The sequence below is a fragment of the Hippoglossus hippoglossus genome, chromosome 2 (assembly GCF_009819705.1).
Source record: "Hippoglossus hippoglossus isolate fHipHip1 chromosome 2, fHipHip1.pri, whole genome shotgun sequence".
NCBI classification, from domain to species: domain Eukaryota; kingdom Metazoa; phylum Chordata; class Actinopteri; order Pleuronectiformes; family Pleuronectidae; genus Hippoglossus; species Hippoglossus hippoglossus.
The window spans coordinates 10,499,038-10,522,165 of NC_047152.1; the positions used below are offsets into that span (position 1 = coordinate 10,499,038).

At 47.5% G+C, this 23,128-nt stretch overlaps 5 protein-coding genes across 7 annotated transcripts; 4 read left to right on the forward strand and 1 right to left on the reverse strand.

The window, feature by feature from the left end:
• The first annotated feature begins 745 nt into the window (after positions 1-745).
• Positions 746-2,927, forward strand: LOC117776702 (cilia- and flagella-associated protein 251-like). Of its 2 annotated transcripts, none has more exons than XM_034610885.1 (2): positions 746-1,447; positions 2,110-2,927. In XM_034610885.1, exons 1-2 carry the CDS (start codon positions 778-780, stop codon positions 2,418-2,420), a joined length of 981 nt encoding a protein of 326 aa, XP_034466776.1. In that variant the 5' UTR covers positions 746-777; the 3' UTR covers positions 2,421-2,927. The 2 variants fall into 2 exon arrangements, with proteins under 2 accessions (XP_034466776.1, XP_034466786.1); XM_034610895.1 differs by having other exon boundaries at positions 2,125-2,927.
• A 159-nt stretch (positions 2,928-3,086) lies between these two features.
• On the forward strand, positions 3,087-8,616 carry LOC117776673 (zinc finger protein 513-like). The gene is made up of 6 exons (XM_034610816.1): positions 3,087-3,229; positions 3,540-3,772; positions 5,681-5,803; positions 5,912-6,544; positions 7,042-7,235; positions 7,327-8,616. Exons 2-6 carry the CDS (start codon positions 3,733-3,735, stop codon positions 7,930-7,932), a joined length of 1,596 nt encoding a protein of 531 aa, XP_034466707.1. The 5' UTR covers positions 3,087-3,229; positions 3,540-3,732; the 3' UTR covers positions 7,933-8,616.
• LOC117776692 (high affinity cGMP-specific 3',5'-cyclic phosphodiesterase 9A-like) lies at positions 4,950-22,050 on the reverse strand. 2 transcript variants are annotated; one of them, XM_034610858.1, is made up of 15 exons: positions 21,777-22,050; positions 20,730-20,879; positions 20,532-20,571; positions 20,351-20,453; positions 19,901-20,043; positions 19,474-19,533; positions 19,116-19,293; positions 18,885-19,007; positions 18,715-18,807; positions 18,479-18,546; positions 18,286-18,388; positions 18,097-18,201; positions 17,709-17,855; positions 17,469-17,576; positions 4,950-5,160 (listed from the first exon to the last, which is right to left on the reverse strand). In XM_034610858.1, exons 1-14 carry the CDS (start codon positions 21,862-21,864, stop codon positions 17,484-17,486), a joined length of 1,494 nt encoding a protein of 497 aa, XP_034466749.1. In that variant the 5' UTR covers positions 21,865-22,050; the 3' UTR covers positions 4,950-5,160; positions 17,469-17,483. The 2 variants fall into 2 exon arrangements, with proteins under 2 accessions (XP_034466749.1, XP_034466739.1); XM_034610848.1 differs by lacking the exon at positions 4,950-5,160 and having other exon boundaries at positions 17,352-17,576.
• On the forward strand, positions 8,961-10,668 carry plaat1l (phospholipase A and acyltransferase 1-like). The gene is made up of 5 exons (XM_034610907.1): positions 8,961-9,065; positions 9,521-9,650; positions 9,816-9,904; positions 10,021-10,185; positions 10,336-10,668. The coding sequence occupies exons 1-5, from the start codon at positions 9,057-9,059 to the stop codon at positions 10,399-10,401; spliced, it is 459 nt and encodes a 152-aa protein (XP_034466798.1). The 5' UTR covers positions 8,961-9,056; the 3' UTR covers positions 10,402-10,668.
• LOC117776647 (H(+)/Cl(-) exchange transporter 4) lies at positions 10,834-16,974 on the forward strand. Its single transcript, XM_034610777.1, has 13 exons — positions 10,834-11,070; positions 11,785-11,939; positions 12,045-12,144; positions 12,348-12,535; positions 12,621-12,743; positions 12,865-13,071; positions 13,197-13,277; positions 13,479-14,024; positions 14,100-14,286; positions 14,362-14,760; positions 14,852-15,068; positions 15,174-15,302; positions 15,577-16,974. The coding sequence occupies exons 1-12, from the start codon at positions 11,052-11,054 to the stop codon at positions 15,262-15,264; spliced, it is 2,313 nt and encodes a 770-aa protein (XP_034466668.1). The 5' UTR covers positions 10,834-11,051; the 3' UTR covers positions 15,265-15,302; positions 15,577-16,974.
• Positions 22,051-23,128: the final 1,078 nt, after the last annotated feature.

Sequence of the window (23,128 nt, forward strand, 5' to 3'; positions counted from 1 at the left end):
AAGAGGCCTGATGATGACGGGGCTGCAGCATCAGACGAGGAAGAGGTGATAGAAAGTGTACAAGGAGGTGAAGAGGATGATAAACATGAGAGCAAGGAAGAAAAGAAGGATGAGGATTTGCAAAGAGGAGGAAAAGTGGAGGAACAAGGAGGAGATGAAGGACACACACATGAGGAGGAGGAAACGCAAGAAGAGGTGAAGACTAAAGAGGAGGAGGAGTTGGGGGACGAAGAAGAAAAGGATGAGGGATGTGTAGAAGAAGAAAGAGAGGATGAAAAAGAGAAGGAAGAGGAGGAGTGTGAGAAAGAGAACAAGCACGATGGGAAAGGAAACCGTAAAGATGAGGTGGAGGAAGAACTGAAGGAGAAAGAAAAGGAAGAAGAGGCTGAAAAAGGTGATGAAACTGTAGAGAAGCAAGAAGAAGAGAGAGATGGAATAAATGAGGTGGACGAAGAGGAAGAAGAGGCAGAAGTGGAGGAAGAAAGACAGAAAGAGGAGCCTGAAGGACGACAAGAAAAAGTAAGAAGGGAGGACGTCGAGACTGAAGAAGAGGAGAGGAGGATAGAGAGTGGGGATGAAGGGATGGTAGATGGAGAGGAAGAAATAGAAAGACAGGATGAAGAACAGAGGCAGACAGAGAAGGAAGAGGAGGATGAGGTGATGAAGGAAGAAAGTTGGGATGATGGAGAAGAGAAAGAGATGGATAGACATGAGGAAGAGGAGGCTGAAGTAATAGAAGAACAGATGGAGGGAGAGGAAACAGAAGAAAATGAAGTGATGAGGGAAGAAGGTACGGACGACAGAGTGGAGGAAGAAAAGGAGGAAGAGGAGGTGGATGGAAGAAAAGAAGAAAACAACGAGACAGTGGATGAAGATGTGGAAGATTCAGAGGAGAAAGAAACAACAAGAGAGATACATCACACTGAAAAAGAAGAAGAGATGGAGGAAGAAGATGAAGAGGAAGCAGAGAAAGTAAATAAAGAACCAGATGGTGGAGGAGAAGAAAATGATGCTGGGAAACAAGAAGAAGAGGAGGAGGGAAAACAAGACAATGATGCTGAAGAAGAGGAGGAAGAAGAAGAGGTGAAGACTGCATCAGACCAAGAGGAAAATACAGAAGAAGAAAAACAGCTGAACGAGGAAACAACTGATAAAGAAATAAAACACGTTGAAGATTCAGATTCATCATCATCTTCATCACTCGGCTCCACTGAAACACTGAGTCATGATGGAGTGAGACCAGAGGACGAGAGGAAAGAGGGAGAGAACGACTCTGGCAGACAGAACAGTGAGGACGTTTGTCTCACATCACCGGACATGGACAAAGACTCTGAGGAGGTTTTACTGAGCAGCTCCGACGCTTTGACTCAATCTGCAGAGACGAGTCTTCATCCTGTCGACGCTCGACTGGGAGAAACGGCAGAGACGTCACCTGAACCACTCACAGGTACGATTTCTGATTCTTACTCTGAGCTCGTACTCAAATGAAACTGTTTTCAGACGTGTTCCTCAAATGTTCTGGAGGTTTTCCTGTAACATGTCCTCGTGAGTCCATGTGAGGACACAGCAGGACAATGTGTGGAAGCTTCCCAGTGAGCAGGTGGACGTGTTGATGAGGTTTCTAACACGTGACGGACGTGAAACTGGAAGAACACAAAAATCTCAGGATGAAGACGAGGAGCCGTACACCTAGAAGACGAAGACGTCATCTTGGAAAGACGAGGAGGTTCCAGATCTTCTGGTGATGAGGGCCGACGCCGGTGTGGACGAGCTGTAAACAACAACACTGATCTTTCCACAGCAGAGTTTATACATCGTGTCCCGCCTCCTGCTGCTCGACAGGCTCCGCCTTCCTTTACGTCTAAAATGTTGAGTTGTTTCTGCTGTGAGAGCTTTGTTTAGTTTTACAGTGTAGAGACGAGGTTATGTAACTGCAGCTACGATTGGCTGGAAGATTCCGGTCAGAGAGTTCATTCATTAAAATGTAATTAAAATTCCACAGCGATGACATCCACACACACGACTGCAGCAGGCGTCTGCTGATAAAACAACTGATTGATACCAGGTTGGAAATGAAAGAAAAGGTCACTGTGATGTTTCTGTTTCCAGATCGACCGACTTCAGGCTTGAAGCTGGAGAACAAAGGGACTGGGATGGACGCAGCTGCTCAGTCGTCCGTGGAAACCGGACGGGAAAGCACCAAGCTCGGTCCGAACCAGAACCCGGCGATGGAAGCGAAGGAGGCCGAAGGGGCCAAAGAGGAAGGAGGTCAGAACTCCCCGGACATGAACGGAGAGGCGGACGACAAGAAGAGCGGCAGCCGCCAGTCATCGAAGTACAAAACTGTGTCGTACAGGAGGATCCGCAGAGGAAACACCAAACAGAGGATCGACGAGTTTGAGTCCATGATGAACTTCTGATCGTCTCAAGCATTTAAAGCCAAGCTACTTTTTATAATCCTGTACGTTTGAATGATGATTGAACGAATAGAGAACGAGAACCCAGGATAGAGCCTTGTGGTACTCCATTTTTAATTATATGTAATTAGTCCTCTATCATAAATACAATGATACACTTATTATAGAAGAAACTGACACGTGTGTAGTTGATTTACATGTTTTCCTTTTGTTGTAAACTTCCCAGTTACTATTGTGTTATATTTATAGTCATATTTAATGATATTAAACCAGCTTACAAAGCATCATACAGAACTGTTTTGTGTTTTTATTTTTCAACACTATTTGAGTTAATTCACAATCTATAAATAAAATAATACAATCTCCATTGTGCTTATCTAAATATTTCAATACACAATATTGTATACATGTACATATTACTCTTATTTTATGATCTTGTACAACAATAGATTTTAAATCAATATAAATAATATCTTAAAATGTATATTATATATTGTTCGTAGTACATTATAAATAACGTTGTGTACATTCCTCAAGTTGCTCTTTGCCTCTGAATATTGGACAGATTATATCCACATATAAATGTTAATCACAACAACAATAAATACGTTTTTATTTGTGCATAGTTAATTTACAGCGGACAAAACGTCACTTTGGATTTGAGAACACTACAAGTCCCAGGATGCAGTGCGGCGGGCCGTGACGTCACCAGGAGCCCGGACCCGGCGTGTAGCAGCAACAAAAGATTGTTTTTAAAAGCTCGAGCGACGTTTCCTCGCGGACACGTGCGGTTTTTAAAGGTTTCCTCACAGGTACGTTGATCCGACAACCGACGTCCACCGACGAGAAGCACGTGTCCGCGCTGGAGTTCAAACTGCAGCTCGGTTTCCAATGTTTAACTTAGCCGGCTAGCTAGCTGGCTAGCACGATGGCCCCGGCTATGTGCTGGGAAACAACAACAAGGAATGACCCGTAGCGGGACTTTAAAGTGGTTTAAGTGCGTGTGACGGGGTTTAAACCCCGAACGCAGCCGGAAGTGTTCGTGTTGTGTAGTTTATTGAACATAGAAGCGGGTTTAATGTGTGTTAACGGCTGCTGGGGTCCGTGTGCACTCTGCTCCAGGGAGTAGACGGCAGCGATGACACCCCCGCTGTCCGCCGGAGGAAGAGGAAGAGGAAGGAGGTGATGATGATCCCGCTCAGTTAGCTGGCTGCCTGGCTGACTGACGGACCGAGCCGCCGGGGCCCCGCACACCGAGAGGCGTCCCCCCCCCACCCCGCAGCCGCCGCACGACCCGGGCCGCACACGGGCCAGGATGCCGCGGAGGAAACAGTCCAACCCGCAGCCGGTGAAACGTGAGTGTGTGTCTGTCTGTGTCTGTGTGTGTGTGTCCTCCAGCTGTCTGATCACGTGTCTGCTCGAGCTTCACCGCGGACCCTTGAGTTTGAGGAAGTGCGTCTTTCTGTCTCTTGTCTCGTGAACTGTCCACTTTTCACTTTTCTACCAGCGGCTCCGCTCGCTCCTGGAGACAGCCGGACAAAAGTTGTGTGACCGGTTGAACATGTCCCCGGGACCGGCCTCTTCATCATTGTCCGTGGGAGAGGAAGACTGCTGTGTGTGTGTGTGTGTGTGCGTGTGTGTGTGTGTGTGTGTTATCTCATCCTGACTGCCTCTCCACTTCCTCTCTTCCTCTTCACAGGCCTGTACCTGACCTCCCCCCCCCCCACCGCCCGCTCCCTCCTTTCCTTCCCCTCTTTCTTCCTTCAGCTTCCTGCCTCACGTTCGCCGGCTGTGTTTTCACTTCACTTGTGTCAGGAGGGTGTTGGTTCGTGTCCCGGTTTCAGCTCGTCGCTCTGTTTACACCAGGAGAATCCGCAGCTCCACAGAACACATGATGACATTCATGTGTTTTCTGCTGCGGACTCAGACCTGGGTGGGGTTAATGATTGATAGAAGGTGCCTGGTGAGCGCCCACTTCCACCAGCACTAACACCACATCTCACCACGTTAGAGAAGGAGACTGAGCTTCCTGGATCCGCCCGTTCATCCAGATCCGGGCCAGAACTCCACCGGTTCTTCTTTGGGTCGTTCTCAACGCCTCAGTTCCGTTCTACTTCAACCCTAATTCATTTTATTTGAATAATAGTGAAGCCAACATGTTACTTTGATCATTCTGAAGATCGTGAGCTGATCAGAACCGAGGCCCGTCCAGGAAGCAGCTCCTCGCTACATCCGCACAGTCAATGTAAACAAAGCTGTGGAACAAAAGTGTGTAACGTCTCCGTCATGCTGCTGCTTCAGATTAACGACTGCTGACAAAACACTGTGGTGACCTTCGCTCGGCGATGTGCCTGAACGCACCTTCGACACAGTGCTGGGGGGGGGGGGACTTGATGACTGCCCAGTTGTGTTGTTTGTGTTCTTCAGAGACACGTTGTTCCTTTGTGCTCTTGTCCTGTTGTTGTGTGAGCTTTGTGTTATGTCTCAGTTAAAGTGTTTGATAAAGTAAAAGTGGATCTGAGCTGATGTGAAAATGCTCCAGCAGCTTTTTAAGCTCCGTAAATATCTTGTCGTGTTTCTCATCCTTTCTTTCACTTCTCCTCCCTTTCCTGGCTCGGTCGGCCTCGTTCCTCTTCGTCCTCCTCTTCCTCTGCACTTATCTCATCCTCACTCATTTCCTTTGCTTGCCTGCCTCTGCTTCCTCTCCACCTCCTCCTCCTCCTCCTCCTCTTCTTCTTTTACTCCCTCTCAGCATGAGTCCTTAAACCCTGAAACCACCTCTTCCAGCTAAATGCTCATCACACGATTCCAGTTTCTGTCAGAATAGAATGAAGCAGCAACAATTATATTCAATAAAACATTTCAAAAGCTGTTTTTCTTGATGTCTTAACATTTTATAGACATTTCTAGTTGATCAGTAATGAAAATAATTGTGTGGATGACCTCATTTACTGTAATTTGTTTTACTTGTTAATACGAAAACTTCACCTTTTCTCTTCAAAACATGCAGAGAACAAATCTGTGTTTTCTTTTTCATGGAAATTCAACTTGTTGTTTTTATCTGATTTGAATTCAAAGAAAAAAGTGTAATTGTACGACTTGTATCGGTGAAGCAGACTCACAATAACACACAAGGGTTTTTACTTTGTGTGAAAAACAGGATCTTCCCTCTGGGTTTATTGCAGTTTAGGTAAAGTGTTTGAAAGTGTTTAACATGAAAGTGATCATGAAGTGTGTGTGTTTGTGTGTCTGTGTGCGTTCAGTGGAGTTGGAGGATGGGGCTGTGGTGTGTGAGCCGAGCTGCCTGGTGCTGGAGAGCGACTTCCTGCTGAGCGGAGATCTGGAGTTTGGAGACTCTGAGATCATGGGGCTGGAAAGAGACACTGGTGAGACACACTCACACAGACACACACACACACACACAGACACATACACTCTATAACAACCTGTTGATGGACTCGCTGAAGGCAGCTCTGGCGTGTTTCCTCCCTCAGGTATGACGGTGTTCTCTCTGAGCGTAGAGGACGACCCGTCAGCGCCGGCGGACACGTTCCCAGCGTTCCTCTCCTGTAAAGGATGTGGTCAGCTGCTGGGAGACTCTCCTCTGGGGGCCGGCTTGGATCTCGGTGTGGGTCTGGACCTGGGGGTGGAGCTTTACTGCCTGAGCTGCGAGGAAGGCGTCCACCACGCGGCGTCCCTCGACTCCTCCCCGGTGTCCAACCTGTTGGACGCCTCCATCGGCGGCCGCTCTGACAGGAAGAGGAGGAGCATAGGTAAGACGGACGCCATGGGCGACGTCCCGGCCAAACTGTACTCGTGCTCGCTCTGCAGCTTCACCACGCGTTACTCCAACCACCTGAAACGCCACATGAAGACCCACGACGGCCAGAAGCCGTACCACTGCCCCGTCTGCCCCTACGCCTCCGCCCAGCTGGTCAACCTGCAGCGCCACGCACGCACGCACACCGGGGAGAAGCCGTACCGCTGCCTCCAGTGCAGCTACGCCTGCAGCTCCCTGGGCAACCTGCGGAGGCACCAGCGCATGCACACGCAAGAGAGGCCTCAGAGGAGAGAGAAGGAGAAACGGCGAGGGAGGCGGAAAAAGACAAACGCTGAAAGTGAAGAAGGTGAAATGTTCAACTTTACTTAGAAGGTTTTGGAAAAGATGACGACAGGATCCATTGATGCAGTAAAATACATGTTTTAATATTTCTTATGAAGACAGCGGGTGAAGTAAATATTATAAATTCTTCATGTATGATCCGTCTGAAGAGAAACCTCATAAACATATTTAAAAGGTTAAATTAGAAATGAGGAAACAACAAGTTGAAAACGAAAGACTTGAAGAAATGAGGAAGAGAAATTTCCTGGTCGACTGATTATCGACCTGAAACTGAACTGAGCTGAGAAACGTTTATTCACACACAACTTCAACTCAGAGTGAAACACGCCTCTACTCTGAAGTAGCAATAAGAACCAGAGGAGTTTATTTAGTGTTGGATATTTGAAGTGAAGTGAAGTTTAGGTATTTCGATGAACGTTTCTCGTAGTTTCATGTTTAAATGATCGAAACCAGACTGAATAAAAACTGATCTCATATGAATGAACCTCCTTCTTCTCGCAGTCGTGTCGGACCTGACGTTGCGAGTGTCCCAGGACTCGGGTTACCTCCACACGCTGGGGGCCCTGGGCTCTCCCTCGGCCCCGCTCCCCGTCCTCCTCTTCCCCCTCTGCTGCCGGGCGTGCGGCCTCACCCTGGAGGAGGCCGACCTGGACGGGGACAAGGCGGACGGCGAGGGGGACGGCGACGGAGGACAGGTACTGTGTCTGTTGACAAAGATCCAACGTGTGCTTCAGTAGATTAGTTACTTTCCTCCTCTGACGTCTTTCCTCTGCTCGTGTTCTCCAGGTGTGTCGTCGCTGCTCGTTGGACCCTACAGATGGCTCCGCCCCCTGCGGCCCCGCCGAGTCTCGAGGATCCCGCCGAGGTCAGCGAGGCACCAAGCTGTACCGCTGCCCGCACTGCCCCTTCCTGTCCCACTACCCCAACCACCTGGCCCGCCACGCCCACACCCACTCTGAGGAGAAACCCCACCGCTGCCCCCACTGCTCCTACACCTCCTCGCACCTCGACAACCTAAAACGCCACATGCGCGTGCACACGGGCGAGAAGCCTTACCAGTGCCCGTCGTGCAGCTACGCCTGCGGGAACCTGGCCAACCTGCGGCGGCACGAGCGCATCCACTCGGGCGCCAAGCCCTTCCACTGCGGCGTCTGCGGCTACTCGTGCAACCAGAGCATGAACCTGAAGAGGCACATGCTGCGGCACACGGGCGAGAAGCCGTACGCCTGCGCCGAGTGCGACTACACCACGGGTCACTGGGACAACTACAAGCGCCACCAGAGGAAACACGGGCACAACACGGACAGCTGGGACAAGCACGCGCCCGTCAACGGCCTCAGCTGGAGCGCAGACGGTCAGGAGAGCGAGAGTCAGGGACAGGAGCACAGTTAGAGAGAGTGTGTGTGTCTGTGTGTGTGAGTGTGTGAGTGTGAGTGTGTTGTGTGTTGTGTAAACACTGGTGAACCTCCAGCTCCGGTTGGAGTTAATCTCAGGTGCCTTTGACAGACTGATGCTGCACTGACTTTATACAGGGGCATTACCGTGCACGTGTGAGTGAGTGTGTGTGTGTGTGTGTGTGCACGTGTGCAACACACACACACACACACACGATGCAGTGAACGAGACTCCAGGTTTGAAACTTTTCTTCATTTCACAGAATCAACGAGAATCTGAACTGAAATCTTTATTTTTTGCTTCTGCAGATAAAATATATTTTGTTAATGTGGATTCTTCCCGTCGGCGGATCTTCTTCATCTGAGGAGCTCGAAGTGGATTTGATTATGTTTCTGTTTTCTTGTGGTGTTTTTAATCCGACTCTGATGTCAGTGTTTCCTGGTGTCGACGGGACCGACTCCTTATCTCTGATCCAACGGTCGCTTCTCGTTCAGGCTCAGAAATCAGCCTCGTTAGAAACGTCTCAATGTGGAAACTGAATTTATCAGACTTAGAAATATTCAACATTAAAAACATTATATTTGACAAACTCTCTCTTTTCTTCTTTTGTTGTTATTATTGATGAGTGATATAATTGTGTCACTTTTGGTGAAAGGTCAGAAAATAAATATGAAACAAAAAGACCTCGAGTCTCTGTTCTCGTATCTATTCTGGATTAAATGACTCAGTAAAGAGTTAAATGGATCTACTTCCTCTTTCACCCTCCCAGTGAAGGAAACACCTGCATCACGCCCAGAGGTGGAGGGTGGAGGACGCTGAGTGACCTTCGCTGCTCAGAGGTCAAAACATCTGGAGCAAAAAGAGAGAAAGTGCAGGAACGTCCCTGAGGAATCACTTCGACCTGTGACCTGCACAAACACACCTGCAGTGAAGATGTACGCAACATCAGAATAACACAACAACAGAATAACACAACAACAGATAGTGTCAGGGGGAGGGTGGAGGGGAGCAAGGGCAGTCGACTGTGACCGTGACAGACTGTATGTAAATCAGGTTGTGTGTGTGTGTGTGTGTGTGTGTGTGTTTAATGTCAGAAGCGACAAAGGACGACATCTTCACTCATGGGTCTGGTGAGTGACATTTAAATTCAGATATAGGTTTGATAGTTTATTTGTATTTTAATGTGTGAACCTGTGTTTTAGTGTCACTTATTATTTTGTACTGTGTAACCAGTGGTTTTATTCAAGCTGGTAAATAAGTTCCTGATGTTTTACAGGCAAGATGTGAAAAATCTTTAATTCGTGAGAAAGAGCCAAAAGTGACTCATTCAAACACGTAACATGTGGGAAAAGAAAGATATGAACCAGACTCCATCGACCTTTCATCTGATTTAACTCTTGGAAACAAGAATCAGTTGCTGAACTCACTTGTGGATTAATAGAGGGAAGATTCTCCCACAGTTTACAAGTCAGAAGTCTTAAAAAAAACATGTGAGAAATACAGGTTGTGTTAAACATCTGTGTCATGAAACCTCAAAGCACTTCAGAGACTTCACTTCTGATTTCTTTTTCTCTGTCGACTGCAGGATCATTCTCACCCTCAGGTTTTCCCTGGCGACATCGTGGAGTATCCCAGGAACAAATACTTCTCTCACTTCGCAGTGTACTACGGGGAGAGGGACGGCGTTCCCTACGTGGCTCACCTGACATGTCGAGGTCGGTGACCAAACTTCCATGTTCACTTCGTCAGCAAGTTTTCAAATCGATAATCAAACGCAGATACCGAAGAATCAGGCTCTTTAAAAATAAAATCAGAACACAATTGGTAATTTATTCACTTTTCAGGAGGATTTTTAGAGATCTTGTGTTTTTGTTTGTCAGATTCAGATGCGAAGCTGCCACTGTTTGGCCGAGCTCTGAGGTCACAGGTCAAACTTGATCCTCTGGACATGCTGGGGAAGAAATACAAGGTAACACACACACACACACACACTGTAGACTCTGAGGACACATGCTCAGATGTGCACTGTGAACACTACACACACACAGATGTAAAGTCTTCCTGCTCTTCATCGTCATGTGACAGGTCAGCAACATGCTGGACGACTCGTTCTCGGCCCGAGACTTCCACACCGTGGTGAAGCCTTCCATCGACGACATGATAGGTCGGGAGGTGACCTTTGACATCCTGTTCCACAACAGCGAGCACCAGGCCACGCTCTTCAGATACGGGGTGAAGCGGTCTGATCAGGTCGGTGGTGGTTCACTCTCAGGGTTTGAATTTGTAGTTTATTGCTACAGAAAGAACATTTTGTGTCTACATCAAACTTCTTATTATTTCAGTAGTAGACAGTTTTTCTGTATTTGTCGTTAAAGTCATTTATCTGTGTGTTTTCTCCAGATAGAGAAAATATATAAATACATCATGCCGGCCTGGAAGAAGCTGTTTGTGAACAAGAAGCTGTGACGAACTGCCTCGGCCACTGAGGGGCGCTGTTCTACATCAGAGCCATTGTATTACACCAATAGTATTTATGTTTGGAGTTGAAGTGATTATACTGAAGAAAATCATATTCAAATTGTAATAATCAACCCCGTGTTATTAATCATCGTTTTTACTTTTGACTTCTAATAAAATTTCCCTCTAAATCACATCTTCACTCTTGAGAAGTATTATTAAAGTTTATTCTTGAAAATCTCCAGTTTTCTCTGATTATTTTATACATGTTATATTGTGTCATGTTACATTATATTATCTTATGTTATATAATTTTTCTGTAGCTATGATTCCATAGCATTACATTAGTTTTATTCATTATAATAAATACACTCTTGATACTTTATGCACGTTTATCTCAATACTCTTGTATATATACACAGTCTGTGGATTTTACCTGTCGGGTGAGTCCTCGCTATCACAGACGATCTTTGTGTCCAGCAAATAGCACCGCGAGACTTCCGACATCTCGCGAGACCTCGCAGCTGTCGAGGCTAGCTGTGACGCTGCTGCGCTCTAATAACGTGTAAATATAAAAAACCAGCGATGTTCCGCTTTATTTAGCGTATTTATTATATTATTAGCGTGTTGATATTTGTACCTGCGGGACGGACTGAACCATGGAGGCCGGAGAAGAAGGTAAAACGTCATCCAGCTGGCGGCGCTGCAGCAGGAGATGCTAATGCTACAGCTAGCTTAGCGTGCTAACGTAAACATGGCTAATGTCAGATTTATTTCATCTGTTCGTTCTGAGTTGATTCAGTTTTAACAAAGATTTAAATATCTTATCTGTAGTTCATCAATAAACGATCCTGACAAGTTTCAGATCATCAAGTTATTATTTATTTATTTAAGTGAACATTATTATTACTCTTTTATTTTCTGTTAGTCTGATCAGTTCATTATCATAAAGGTGATTTTAATCAATCTGATAACTGATCAATACATTTTATTTAAATACTCAAGATCTGCTCAAATGTAAAAATAGTCTTTTTATGCTTTTAAACGAATTAAGTCAGAAATTCACAGGTTTTTCATATAAAACATATTCAAAGACATCTTTATTGCATTTGTCATTGTTATTTGTCACATATTGTCGAATAAGAGCAGAAGAACTGAGATGAATGATCCAGCTTCTTGCAGCTTTGAAGAAATGATGTCATCCAACATGTTTCTCCTCAGAGCTGTGGGCGTGTGGAGGTTAACCTCATGACATCATCTGTATTTCAAAGGCTTGAAGAAGTCTTCATGTGGTTGAGGACGAACTTCACAAGCAGCTTTGATCTCAGTATTGAAACGTGTGTGTGTGTGTGTGTGTGTGTGTGTGTGTGTGTGTGTGTGTGTGTCTGTCAGGCGCCAGCAGTGCCACGCCCACGGAGGAAATGAACGGAGCTGGAAACCTGATGGATTTCCTGGACGAGCCGTTTCCTGACGTGAGCACGTATGAAGACTTCCACACCATCGACTGGCTCCGGGAGAAATCCAGAGACACAGACCGACACCGCAAGGTCCGACCCAGGGTTCACTTCACAGGAGGAGGAAAACATACCATAATGACCATAACAGGCAGAACTTCACTGATCAGAGTGTAACATCCCCTGGTTTGTCCTCAGATCACCAGTAAGAGTAAAGAGTCCTTCTGGGAGCTGATCAAGAGTCTGCTGGACGCCTGGTCGGGCTGGGTGGTGATGCTGCTCATCGGACTGCTCTCAGGTCAGCCACACACTGATGATGACACAGAGAAATCGACTGTCAATCATCTACAATGTTCAGTATCACAAAAACACTCTCATGGTCATAAATCAGACTTTTTTAAATCACAGAGCGGTTTTAGAAATGTGTAAATAGACAGAAACAACAGAGCTTGAGCTGATCCTGGACCAGGTCGCCCGTCTGACGCCTCCTGCTCTCCTCAGGTACGCTGGCCGGAGTCATCGACCTGGCGGTGGACTGGATGACCGACCTGAAGGAGGGCGTCTGCCTGTCGGCCTTCTGGTACAGCCACGAGCAGTGCTGCTGGACGTCCAACGAGACGACCTTCGAAGACCGAGACAAGTGTCCGCAGTGGCAGAAGTGGGCGGAGCTGATGACCGGCCACGCTGATGTCAGACACAAATAAACACACCTTTATCTATCTAATATGTTTATTATCACAGCATTTAGAAACACAAATTCTTTCGCTGTCACAGGGAGCAGGAGCGTACCTGTTGAACTACTTCCTCTACGTCCTGTGGGCACTTTCGTTTTCCTTAATGGCCGTGTCCCTGGTGCGAGTCTTCGCTCCGTACGCCTGTGGCTCAGGAATCCCAGAGGTGAGAACCAAACGAATGTTCGTAGAGGTGGAAGAAGTGATGATTATTCTGTAGTTCCATCCTCGCCAATGATCAGATATACAGCTGCTGCTTCTAACAGATGTTATCGTTGTTTGTTCAGATCAAGACGATCCTCAGCGGCTTCGTCATCCGTGGTTACCTGGGGAAGTGGACCCTGCTGATAAAGACGGTGACCCTGGTGCTGGCGGTGTCGTCTGGCCTCAGCCTCGGGAAGGAGGGGCCTCTGGTGCACGTGGCGTGCTGCTGCGGGAACCTCTTCTGCAGCCTCTTCTCCAAGTACAGCAAGAACGAGGGCAAGCGGCGAGAGGTACGCCTCCGTCGTTTCAGATTTCAGATAAAATGCCAAAAGAAATACGGTGATTAGAGGTTTTGATTTGAAATGTGAAAGCTGTGAAGAAACATCTCGAGGGAAATGTTGTTTTTCTGTATCAGGTGTTATCGGCCGCCGCAGCAGCCGGAGTATCGGTGGCCTTCGGCGCCCCCATTGGAGGAGTTCTCTTCAGTCTGGAAGAGGTGAGTCATGGTTTCAAATTTCTCTGTCGAGGTTCAAGAGAACGGAAAGTAAAAGTATTTAATGTTCAGTTTTCCTTCAAACCCTCAAAAGCTTTTAATCAAAAAATGGTTACCATGGTGACAGGTGGCCGTAAGATCCTCGACCACATCTTCGTCGTTGAAATGTAATTTGACATGGTCGCTCGTCCTTCTCTCCTGCAGGTCAGTTATTATTTCCCTCTGAAGACTCTGTGGCGTTCGTTCTTCGCCGCGCTGGTCGCCGCCTTCACGCTGCGCGCCATCAACCCGTTTGGCAACAGCCGGCTGGTGCTGTTCTACGTGGAGTACCACACGCCGTGGTACATGGCCGAGCTGGTCCCCTTCATCCTGCTGGGCGTGTTCGGTGGCCTCTGGGGGACCCTCTTCATTCGCGCCAACATCGCCTGGTGCCGGCGGAGGAAGACCACTCAGCTGGGGAAGTACCCGGTCCTGGAGGTCATCGCTGTGACGGGGATCACCGCCGTGCTGGCGTTCCCCAACCCGTACACCCGCCGCAGCACCAGCGAGCTCATCTCTGAGCTCTTCAACGACTGCGGCGCTCTGGAGTCCTCACAGCTCTGTGACTATATCAACAACCCCAACATGAGTCGACCAGTTGACGACATCCCGGACCGACCGGCGGGACCCGGCGTCTACAACGCCCTGTGGCAGCTCGCCCTCGCTCTGGTCTTCAAGATCGTCATCACCATTTTCACCTTCGGCATGAAGGTCGGTACGAGGAAGACGATGAGGAAGATTTTGCCCTTTAGTCCTTTTCCTGAAATGTTTCCGCTTCCTCTCCAGATCCCGTCAGGACTCTTCATCCCCAGCATGGCGGTCGGAGCGATCGCCGGGCGAATCGTCGGGATCGCAGTGGAGCAGATGGCGTACCACCACCATGACTGGATCATCTTCAAGAACTGGTGCCGCCCCGGCGCAGACTGCGTCACACCAGGACTCTACGCCATGGTGGGAGCCGCCGCCTGTCTGGGTGAGTAGGCGTTAGCTGTGTCCTTGTATCTTTTCCATGTCTTCTATCTAACCCGTGGAGATGGCGTTGCTCTAGGCGGAGTGACCAGGATGACCGTCTCCCTGGTGGTCATCATGTTCGAGCTCACCGGTGGGCTGGAGTACATCGTCCCCCTCATGGCGGCCGCCGTCACCAGCAAGTGGGTGGCAGACGCCTTCGGGAAGGAGGGAATATACGAGTCGCACATCCAGCTCAACGGATACCCCTACCTGGACGTCAGGGACGAGTTCACCCACCGCACGCTGGCCACCGACGTGATGCGGCCGCGCAGGAACGACCCTCCTCTGGCCGTCCTCACGCAGGACAGCACCACGGTGGAGGACGTGGAGACGCTGATCAAAGACACGGATTATAACGGCTTCCCCGTGGTCGTGTCCCGAGAGTCGGAGAGGCTCATCGGCTTCGTCCAGCGCCGAGATCTCACCCTCGCCATCAGTAAGACGGTTAAACCAGTTTGAAAGAGTTTTCACGCGGTTAAATGTCGTAGAAAACTAAATCAAGTTGTCCAAATGTTTTCTCCGAACAGAAACCGCCCGTCAGAAGCAGGACGGCGTGGTGAGCAGCTCCGTCGTCTACTTCACTGAGGACGCGCCGCAGCTGCCGGCCAGCAACCCGCAGCCGCTGAAGCTGCGACGCATCCTCAACCTCAGCCCCTTCACCGTCACCGACCACACGCCCATGGAGACGGTGGTGGACATCTTCCGCAAGCTGGGGCTGCGCCAGTGTCTGGTCACCAGGAGCGGGTAAGAACACGACGACTAAGACGACAACTCACCTGTTCTGACAAGTTGTTTAACTACCTTCACCAGTGTCACAGTGACCTCTGACCTCGTTCACCCCCCCCACAGGCGTCTCCTCGGCATCATCACCAAGAAGGACGTCCTGCGCCACATGGCTCAGATGATGAACCAGGATCCAGAGTCCATCATGTTCAATTAGCGGCGGGGACGAGCGTCACTGCAGCGACGGTGTAAATATGTGAACCGGGTGCGACGCTACTGAAAAGCCCCTCCCACCTCCTGACAGGCAAGTCCACAGCTCCGCTCGCCGTGTTTTCAGTTCCACGCCGCCCGGTGACGGACTCTTTTATTCATATTAACACATTTCAAACCCTCACACGTCCGAAGACGCAGAGAAACGAGTCGGAGGTGATTTTAAAACTTCCTGATTCTCTCCGCTGCCGTCGAGTAAAAAAAAGAAAAGCGTCACGTCGCCACACGTTGTGTCAGTTTCTTCTTTTCTGGTTTGTTTAGTGCTGCTAGTTTAAATAACACATTTAGAAAAGTGACCCTCAAGGGAAAAGCTGAGACTGAAGAATTTAAACATCTGTTAGTGGAGCTTCAGAGAACAATCACAGGAAAGTTAACAACATTTCTAACAATCTTAAAATGATGCCAATAACCTGAAGCCCTGAGGCGGCGCTTAGTGACGACTCAGTATCGAGCTGAGATAAATTAATCTGTTGTCGGATTCCTCGAATCAAATAGTTTGTAGGTTTGTGAAAAGGTACAAGAGCATCACTGATGCTTTATGAAAACAAGCTGATCTGGGACCATGTCGTCTTCACTGTATAACCCTGGGTTTATGTGGGACTGTTGCACTTTGTGTTATTTTCCATGTTGCTGCCATATTTATATTAACGCTCGTATCAATGTTCATTTGAATGAGTCACGTTTCTGTTGTTTGACCTGAAACCGTCGTGAAACACTCGTTTCTGCTCTCGTTTCACTTTCTGTCTTTTCTTTGTGTCAAAAGGTAAAAAAAAGCCTTAAAATGTGACTTAGTCTGATTCTCTGCAGAAACACGGATGTTAGTGTTTCTCATCAAGGCCTCTACACACACGGATCACATGTGTGGATCGGTACCGGGGATGATACTGACACAAGAACATATTTACAATCTGAGGAAGAAGAAAGTCCAACACACCAGATTTCACTTTTCCAGTCTCTCAGTCAGCTGGAAGGTTTTTCTCTGAACACAAAGAATAAAACAAAACGGCTAAATTAATATTTCTTCCTCACAAAGTTCGTCAGAATTCATCGAAAACAGAAACCTTGAGTTATGACAGCGAATGTCTCCGTCCCTAAATGTCCAGAATAAAAACCCTGGTGGTGGATCTGTCTCTAAAGATCTTCACCACATGACCAGATGAGACATTTCTGGAAGTCGGGATCAAAAGCTTCATATTGGAGCCGAACCAGCTCTAACCAGTGAACCTGCTGGTTTGAACTGACGACCCAGTATCTCCCACGTGTAGTAGGGGCCTCGATAACAAGTTGTTTCAACAATGATAAAATAAGCTCAAGTTACTTAAACTGACATGAATAACTGATGATCCAGTAAATCTGTCGACTTCGACTCTAAAGCTAAATACGTCGTCAGATTAGTTTTATTTAACTGAAGTGAAACGTCCAAGTCTTTGTGTGTCTCCTGCTCCTCGACTGCACATGTAGCGATTCATCCTGTTGGTTCTCACCTCGACGGATCAGAGCTGCTTCCTCCAAACTGGAAACTGAAGAAAACACTCGAGCTAATGATCAATGTTGTGTTTTTAAAAGCTAAGAGAATGTACTGGACTAAATAACCGTGTAAATATAATGAAGATTTATTGTTGTCGTCTTTAATTTAAGTCCATTTTGTCTGAAACACGCTGTTGTGTTGAGCGCTGCTTGTTTTTTATTTGTCTAAACTCTAATATTTATCAGATCCATGAATCCAACAGGAAACGGACATTTGCACTTTTTGTTTTTGTAAATGAAGTGATGGAAAAATAAAACTGAACAAACACGATTGTCTTTGTCTTCTTCTTTGTTTCACATTGATGTTATTTAATACCAAGCAGGACAACAAGTCTTTATTCATCCTCAACACAAAATACGAGTTCTTTACATTTCTACATTTATTTTATATCTTTATTTAAAGTTGAAACAAATAAAATCGGAGCTGCAAACACTCATTTAAACAAAGGCCAAATAACAAATGTGGAATATTGTTCCTGTAAATTAACTTTTTCTACTTATAATATCAACTTACAGCTTGTTTTATATTATAATAAAAAAGGCCAAGAATAAAACGGACAAATTTGGAAAAAGAAAACATCTGGACAGAATGTGCAACACCTCTCCTCCTCCTCCTCCTCCTCCTCCTCCTCCTCCTCCTCATGGTTTCGTGGTGGCCTCCTCGTCTCTGCTGGCCTTCTCCATGACAGAGTAATACTCCAGGGCTCTGCCCACCGGCTCCAGAATATGTTGCTGCACAATCATTTATAGAAAAGGAAATACCTCTGAGCAAATGGATCTGAATAGTTAAAGTAGTAATCTCGTGACGCTGCTCTAATAAGTGAAGTGTGTGTTGCTCTGTGTAGAGCAGCTGTGACTCCTCACCTCCAGACAGGGGAACAGCTTGGACAGCTCACTGAACAGCGGCAGCAGCACGAACCGGATGAAGCTGGTCTGAGACGACGGTTTGGAAACTTTGTCCCGGTCCATGAAGGGACTCACAGGAAGTCCCTTCTGTTTCTCTCTGTCGCTCTGACAACGGAGAACAAACACACCTCCATCAGGCTGCGAGTTTGATTCTGTACGCTCTCTGTAACCGTGAGAACTAAACCTAAAGAAAACCGGTTCAAATGTAGCATCTCTGTCTTGTTTTTATCCAGATGTGTGAATGAAATGACAGCCTGATGTTTAAATCATCCACAAAGAGATGATTCATCTTATCACTACTGGTCTGAGACTCTTCCAGTCACCTCCTGTGAGGAGAACCACCGACCTGGTTGAAGAACTCCTGCAGCAGACAGTCCAGCCACGGCGCCGCCACCGCCATCGGCCGCGCCTCGTTGGAGATGTCGCTCACCTTCACCATGATCTTCATCAGCTGCAGACGCACAATCAGTGGTGAGAACTTTCATGAAGTGATTGAGACAGAAGGTTTCAGAAGGTTTAAGGTTCCTGTGTTTACCACTTCCTTGTGCTCCTTGTTGCTGAAGTCGAACGCCGACTGGATGGACCTGAACCTGTTGAGGATTTCGTTGTGCTGAGCCATGTCGGTGGCCAGGATACATCTGCACATACACAATCGGTTCATGAGAGAGAAGGTGAGGAAACAAGAACGTAACACAAAGAAGAAGAAGAAGAAGAAGAAGAAGTGGTACTTGATCATTCCTCCTCGGATGTGTTTGTACTGCTCGCTGCTCAGGTTCTTCAGGATGTTGCACTCTGGCTGCAACGGAAAATTTATTGTGAATCTGATTATTTTCAGGTTGTTTCTACAGGATTGTTTTGATTTCGACGTATCTGCTGAGTCATATTTGTGTTTCTATACCTTTCCCCTGCTGCTCAGTAGCTTGTGTAGTGTTTTTAATATCTGAGCGTGTCCTGTTTCTCGTACCTTGGCCAGGATCCCGAAGGCGACGGCACAGTGGTGGTTCTCCAGCGGTGAAATGTCGTTGTAGCGCAGAGCCAAGTCGGTCTGAGCGTTGATCTGTGAGGAGAAGAGTCAACACACAAATCAAGTAGAACCCAGCCGCCTGATGGAGAGGAGGAGAACAGGGACGCCACCTGGTAGACGTTGTTGTAGCCGGGATGGTCGAGGTCGTGGCACAGAGCCGACGTCAACATGATGAACAGGTCGGTTCTGCCCAACTTGTTCCTGAGGTCCGTCAGCCAGATGAGGCCGTACATCTGCACATGAGAGAACCACCAGCAACCACAGGTCAGTACACATCTACCTGGGATCTGAGGCCTTCACACACGAGTTGTGGGTCTGCGGCTCCTCTGTGTGTGTCGTACCATCTGCGTGACACAGAAGCAGTGCTGGAAGTTGTGGAACGGGATGTTGTTGTAGTGACAGTAGACCTCGAACAGGAAGTTCTGCAGCACCTCCAGCTCGATGTGGAACGCCGTCAGGAAGTCCAGGTTGGTGAACATCACCTGGAGGAGCACCAGCATCTCCGCCTCCTCCCACTGCCTGGACACCAGGAGATCAGGTGTGAGAGGAGTGTGTGTCTGTGTGTGTGTCTGTGTGTGTGTGTGTGTCTGTGTGTGTGTGTGTGTCTGTGTGTGTGTCTGTGTGTGTGTGTGTGTCTGTGTGTGTGTGTGTGTCTGTGTGTCTGTGTGTGTGTCTGTGTGTGTGTGTGTGTGTTCTCACCAGTTGTCAAAAATGGGAGTCTTCAGAAGCTCCCTCACTTCCTCTGTCACCTGCAGCGAGCTGCCACAGAAACAACACAAATGTCTTTGAGGGACTTTCAGACGTTTTCACATCTTTTACTTCATGAACACAAACAGATGAGACAGTGAGACAGTGAGACAGTAAGACAGTGAGACAGTGAGACAGCAGCTGCAGCTCCTGGGACGTTAAATCTTGTCACCAGATTAAATATAATCTCACTTTTTAACTGCAGGGATTTTTTCCATATTTGTCAATTACTTAATAATAACAATCAATCAGCAAAACCCCTTTTAATGGACGTACTGACTCTTCTAATGACACCAACCTGCTCAATATTCCAAATACTTTTGTTGCCGATAGTCATTTATTTCCTTGATAAGATCAAATCTTGTTTGTGCCAGGTCACCTGATGTTGAGGAACTTCCTGCGGACTTGTTGGCGCTCCTCCTGCACGTTCAGCTGAGGCGTCCTGGGCTTCGGGGGGGACTTGGCGAGATGCTGGTCTCCGTCGTCCTTGAACAGACCGATCCAGCTCAGGTGCTCCACGCTCTGACGGGAGAGAAACAACTTCTCACACGACATAAACTTCATTCAGTTTGGATTTTATAGTGCTAGAAGTTAGAATAAGGCCCTGACAGTCTCGTGGACAAATGGTTTTATCTTTGTTTATTATTATCAAGATTATATATATAAAGAAATTAGATTGTTAAGACAATATAAAGAAACTATGTCCACTTCTGCAGCTTTGGAATCATGTAATTGTCTAAAGATTCCCAGTCGTGGTGCAGATCTGCAGCTGGAGGATCAGCTGTCGTTTCTCCTGCAGCTTCACTGGATCAGTTGTGTGTGGACGAACCTCCAGCTTCCTCCTGAACGACTCCACGTGGCTCTTCAGCTCGCTCATGATGTCCGGAGTCGTCCCCACGTCCTGGAGGACTCTGCTCTCCAGGTGGTGCAGCCTGGAGACGCAGGCAGGACACAACAGTGAGACGTCTGCACACAGACGAGCAGGAAGTCACGGTTCAGGACCAACTCACCTGTGCTCCATGTTGTCCAGGTCCGAGGCCGTCGCCACACCTGCAGACACACGGGGAGAACTCACTTAGAAAAATTAAATATGAAATCTCCCCTTTTTAAATCATGATGTACTAAAAGTCTTTATTTCATTTTATTCTATTTTAAATCTCTTTTAAACATATGACGGTGCTGCTGTCAAGCCAGAGGCGGCGTCTCACCCTGCAGATCGGACGCCACCACCTCCAGCCGGTAGTACGACTCCCTGCTGTTGGCCTCCAGCCGGGGGGAGATCTTCACCACTGTTCCCTCTCGGTTGTACATCTTCAGGATGTGGTGAGGCTCCGCCTCCGCCGCCGCTCGGAACAGATCTGACAGACGCAGTCAGGAACCGTCAGCAGAGACAGAGACTTTTATTCATCTCACAGAAATAACTGATCGTTTCTGCAGCGTCAGTGAAAACAGGATCTTCTCTCATGTTTCTCAGCTCCTGGTTGGTTTCAGCACCGTTACATCACCATCAGAGAAACTGAAGTCTGAGTCACGACACATTGATTTATTCAGCTCATTAAAAACAACAGGATTTAAAGTGATTTAAAATCCTCACAAAGGACAAACAACACAATGAAAGTAGTGAAATGATGGAATAACTAACGATGCAAGAGACAAAACGTGGAGACGTGAGGACGACCTCAGTGACCTGGAGGCAGAAGAGGAGTCCTGAGATCAGTGATGTATCGAGAGGCTGAACCAGTAACAGATCTTTAATGACCAGTTCAAAGTCCCTCTCTCTCCACACGACGCTCCAGGTCGTAGATTCAACATCGGAGTGAGAAGAACTTCCTAAAACGACTGAAACCATCTTTTAACGTCTACTTTGATTCCTTTAGTTTGGTCCATGTCCCATCTGCTAACATGGAGCTGTGCTAATATCGTAATATATATTTGTGTCCTAATCTTCTCTCTCTGTTGACTTGTCAAGTCAAAGGTGAAGAGCGTCGGACAAGGTGCTGAGTCGTCACGTCCTGAGGACAAAGAGCTTTGACCTGAGGACCTGTCAAACACACATGGAGGTCGGGTCCTCACACAGAATCAGCAGCAGGAAACCATCACACACTTTTCATTTCACTTTCCTTCTGCTGACTCGTTCATCTCACATTAAATCTGCCAGCGGCTGAGACGCAGCTTCACTTCTCTACATCAGGAGTTTGAGGAGAACCCCAGGAGAGCGACGTGTCGGACCTCAGGCTCCGTCCACCTCCTCTTACCTTTGACGTCCGCAGCAGAGACGTCGGATCCAAACTCGGCCGTCTCCAGTTTCCCGTTCACCTTGAAATGGATGATTTTTGTCGTCATCCCAGAGCCAGAGGGTTGCGACCTGTTCCAAACAAAAGACAGTGACACCTCTTGACTGGGGCACGTTCACCTTGGATGAGGAGTGAGGCACCTGCCGCTGACAGAGAGCCCACCCACTCACCCACTCATCCACTCATCCATCCATCCATTGATCCATCCATTGATCTATTCATCCACCCACCCACTCATCCGTCCAAGGCTGGATAACGACCAGGACAAGTGGGTCAGTGGTTTCCCCGACAGCTGTGGATCTGAATCTGTTTATTTATTATTCATTAGAATTGTGTTCTCATTAAACTATAGATCTCGATGTATATATATATATATCTATGTATGAATAACTATCTGTGTTTTAAGACCTGAATGGTTTGAGTTTAATTTGATGAATAAAGAATGTGACTAGTTAACAGACAGAAAACTTTGGGGGGGAAATGTATGAATCTTTTTTAATTTTATGGAAATTGTAAGGCTGCAACCATTAATAACCTTTATCAAATTAATCATAATCAGAAAATTGAGAAAAAGACCGATATTTCTTACTTAGAAAACAACGTGACCATAATAATTATTGCTATTTAATTTTCCTCTAATATTTCTAATCAAGAACCAGTTCATCGACCCAGGTCTGATCCATAGACTGTATACAAACAATAAACTCAACCTTTATAGTTTTTACTGATAATAATAATGATGATAGTTAATTATTAATCATCTATAATGAATAGTTAACTCTTATTTACAGTCTATGATCTGAGGTGCAGTTCCCGGCTCCTGCCGGCAGGGGTCGTGGTTCTGCCGCTCCCTCACCGCAGGATGTACGGCAGCTGACATGTGACAAACACAGTGACTGACGGTGTGTTGACGGTCTGTGCTTGTGTCTGTTGACCGTTAATGTCTGTGAACCACCGGCGGAGCGTCCCTCCTGTCTGACCCGGAGCTCCGGCACTGACTCCCGGGCACGCAGCGGTGAACCCGCGGGGCTGAGGTGGGAAGCGAAGCCGACACATTGGACTTTTTCTCCGGGAGCGACCGAGTCCATCCGGTGGGTGAACGTGGAACCGGCCACCGGATTAGAACCGATTCATTGACCCGCCCCGAGGCAGCCGAAGTGGGGCCACAGCCCCCGGACCCGCCGCCGACTTAGCTCCGTTGCTAACAGCTGCACTGGAGTTTAAGGTAAAAGCAGCTAGCCGCGAGCTAGCATGGGAAGCTAACAGCTACATGGAGCGTTCCCTTCACTTCCAGCTGCTGATGCTAAGCTACA

Excerpts from the sequence above, each read along its gene's own strand:
- LOC117776702 (XM_034610885.1), top strand. The coding sequence starts at position 778 with ATGAGGGAAGAAGGTACGGACGACAGAGTGGAGGAAGAAAAGGAGGAA. Across the intron at positions 1,448-2,109 it reads GTCACCTGAACCACTCACAG|ATCGACCGACTTCAGGCTTG; the intron begins GTACGATTTCTG and ends TTCTGTTTCCAG.
- LOC117776673 (XM_034610816.1), top strand. The coding sequence starts at position 3,733 with ATGCCGCGGAGGAAACAGTCCAACCCGCAGCCGGTGAAAC. Across the intron at positions 3,773-5,680 it reads CAACCCGCAGCCGGTGAAAC|TGGAGTTGGAGGATGGGGCT; the intron begins GTGAGTGTGTGT and ends GTGTGCGTTCAG. Across the intron at positions 6,545-7,041 it reads AAACGCTGAAAGTGAAGAAG|TCGTGTCGGACCTGACGTTG; the intron begins GTGAAATGTTCA and ends TTCTTCTCGCAG.
- plaat1l (XM_034610907.1), top strand. Across the intron at positions 9,651-9,815 it reads GGCTCACCTGACATGTCGAG|ATTCAGATGCGAAGCTGCCA; the intron begins GTCGGTGACCAA and ends TTTGTTTGTCAG. Across the intron at positions 9,905-10,020 it reads TGCTGGGGAAGAAATACAAG|GTCAGCAACATGCTGGACGA; the intron begins GTAACACACACA and ends GTCATGTGACAG.
- LOC117776647 (XM_034610777.1), top strand. Across the intron at positions 11,940-12,044 it reads ACACAGACCGACACCGCAAG|ATCACCAGTAAGAGTAAAGA; the intron begins GTCCGACCCAGG and ends GTTTGTCCTCAG. Across the intron at positions 14,761-14,851 it reads AGATCTCACCCTCGCCATCA|AAACCGCCCGTCAGAAGCAG; the intron begins GTAAGACGGTTA and ends TTCTCCGAACAG.
- LOC117776692 (XM_034610858.1), bottom strand. The coding sequence starts at position 21,864 with ATGACGACAAAAATCATCCATTTCAAGGTGAACGGGAAACTGGAGACG. Across the intron at positions 20,044-20,350 it reads CGTTCAGGAGGAAGCTGGAG|AGCGTGGAGCACCTGAGCTG; the intron begins GTTCGTCCACAC and ends CTCTCCCGTCAG. Across the intron at positions 18,808-18,884 it reads GCTACAACAACGTCTACCAG|ATCAACGCTCAGACCGACTT; the intron begins GTGGCGTCCCTG and ends TTCTCCTCACAG.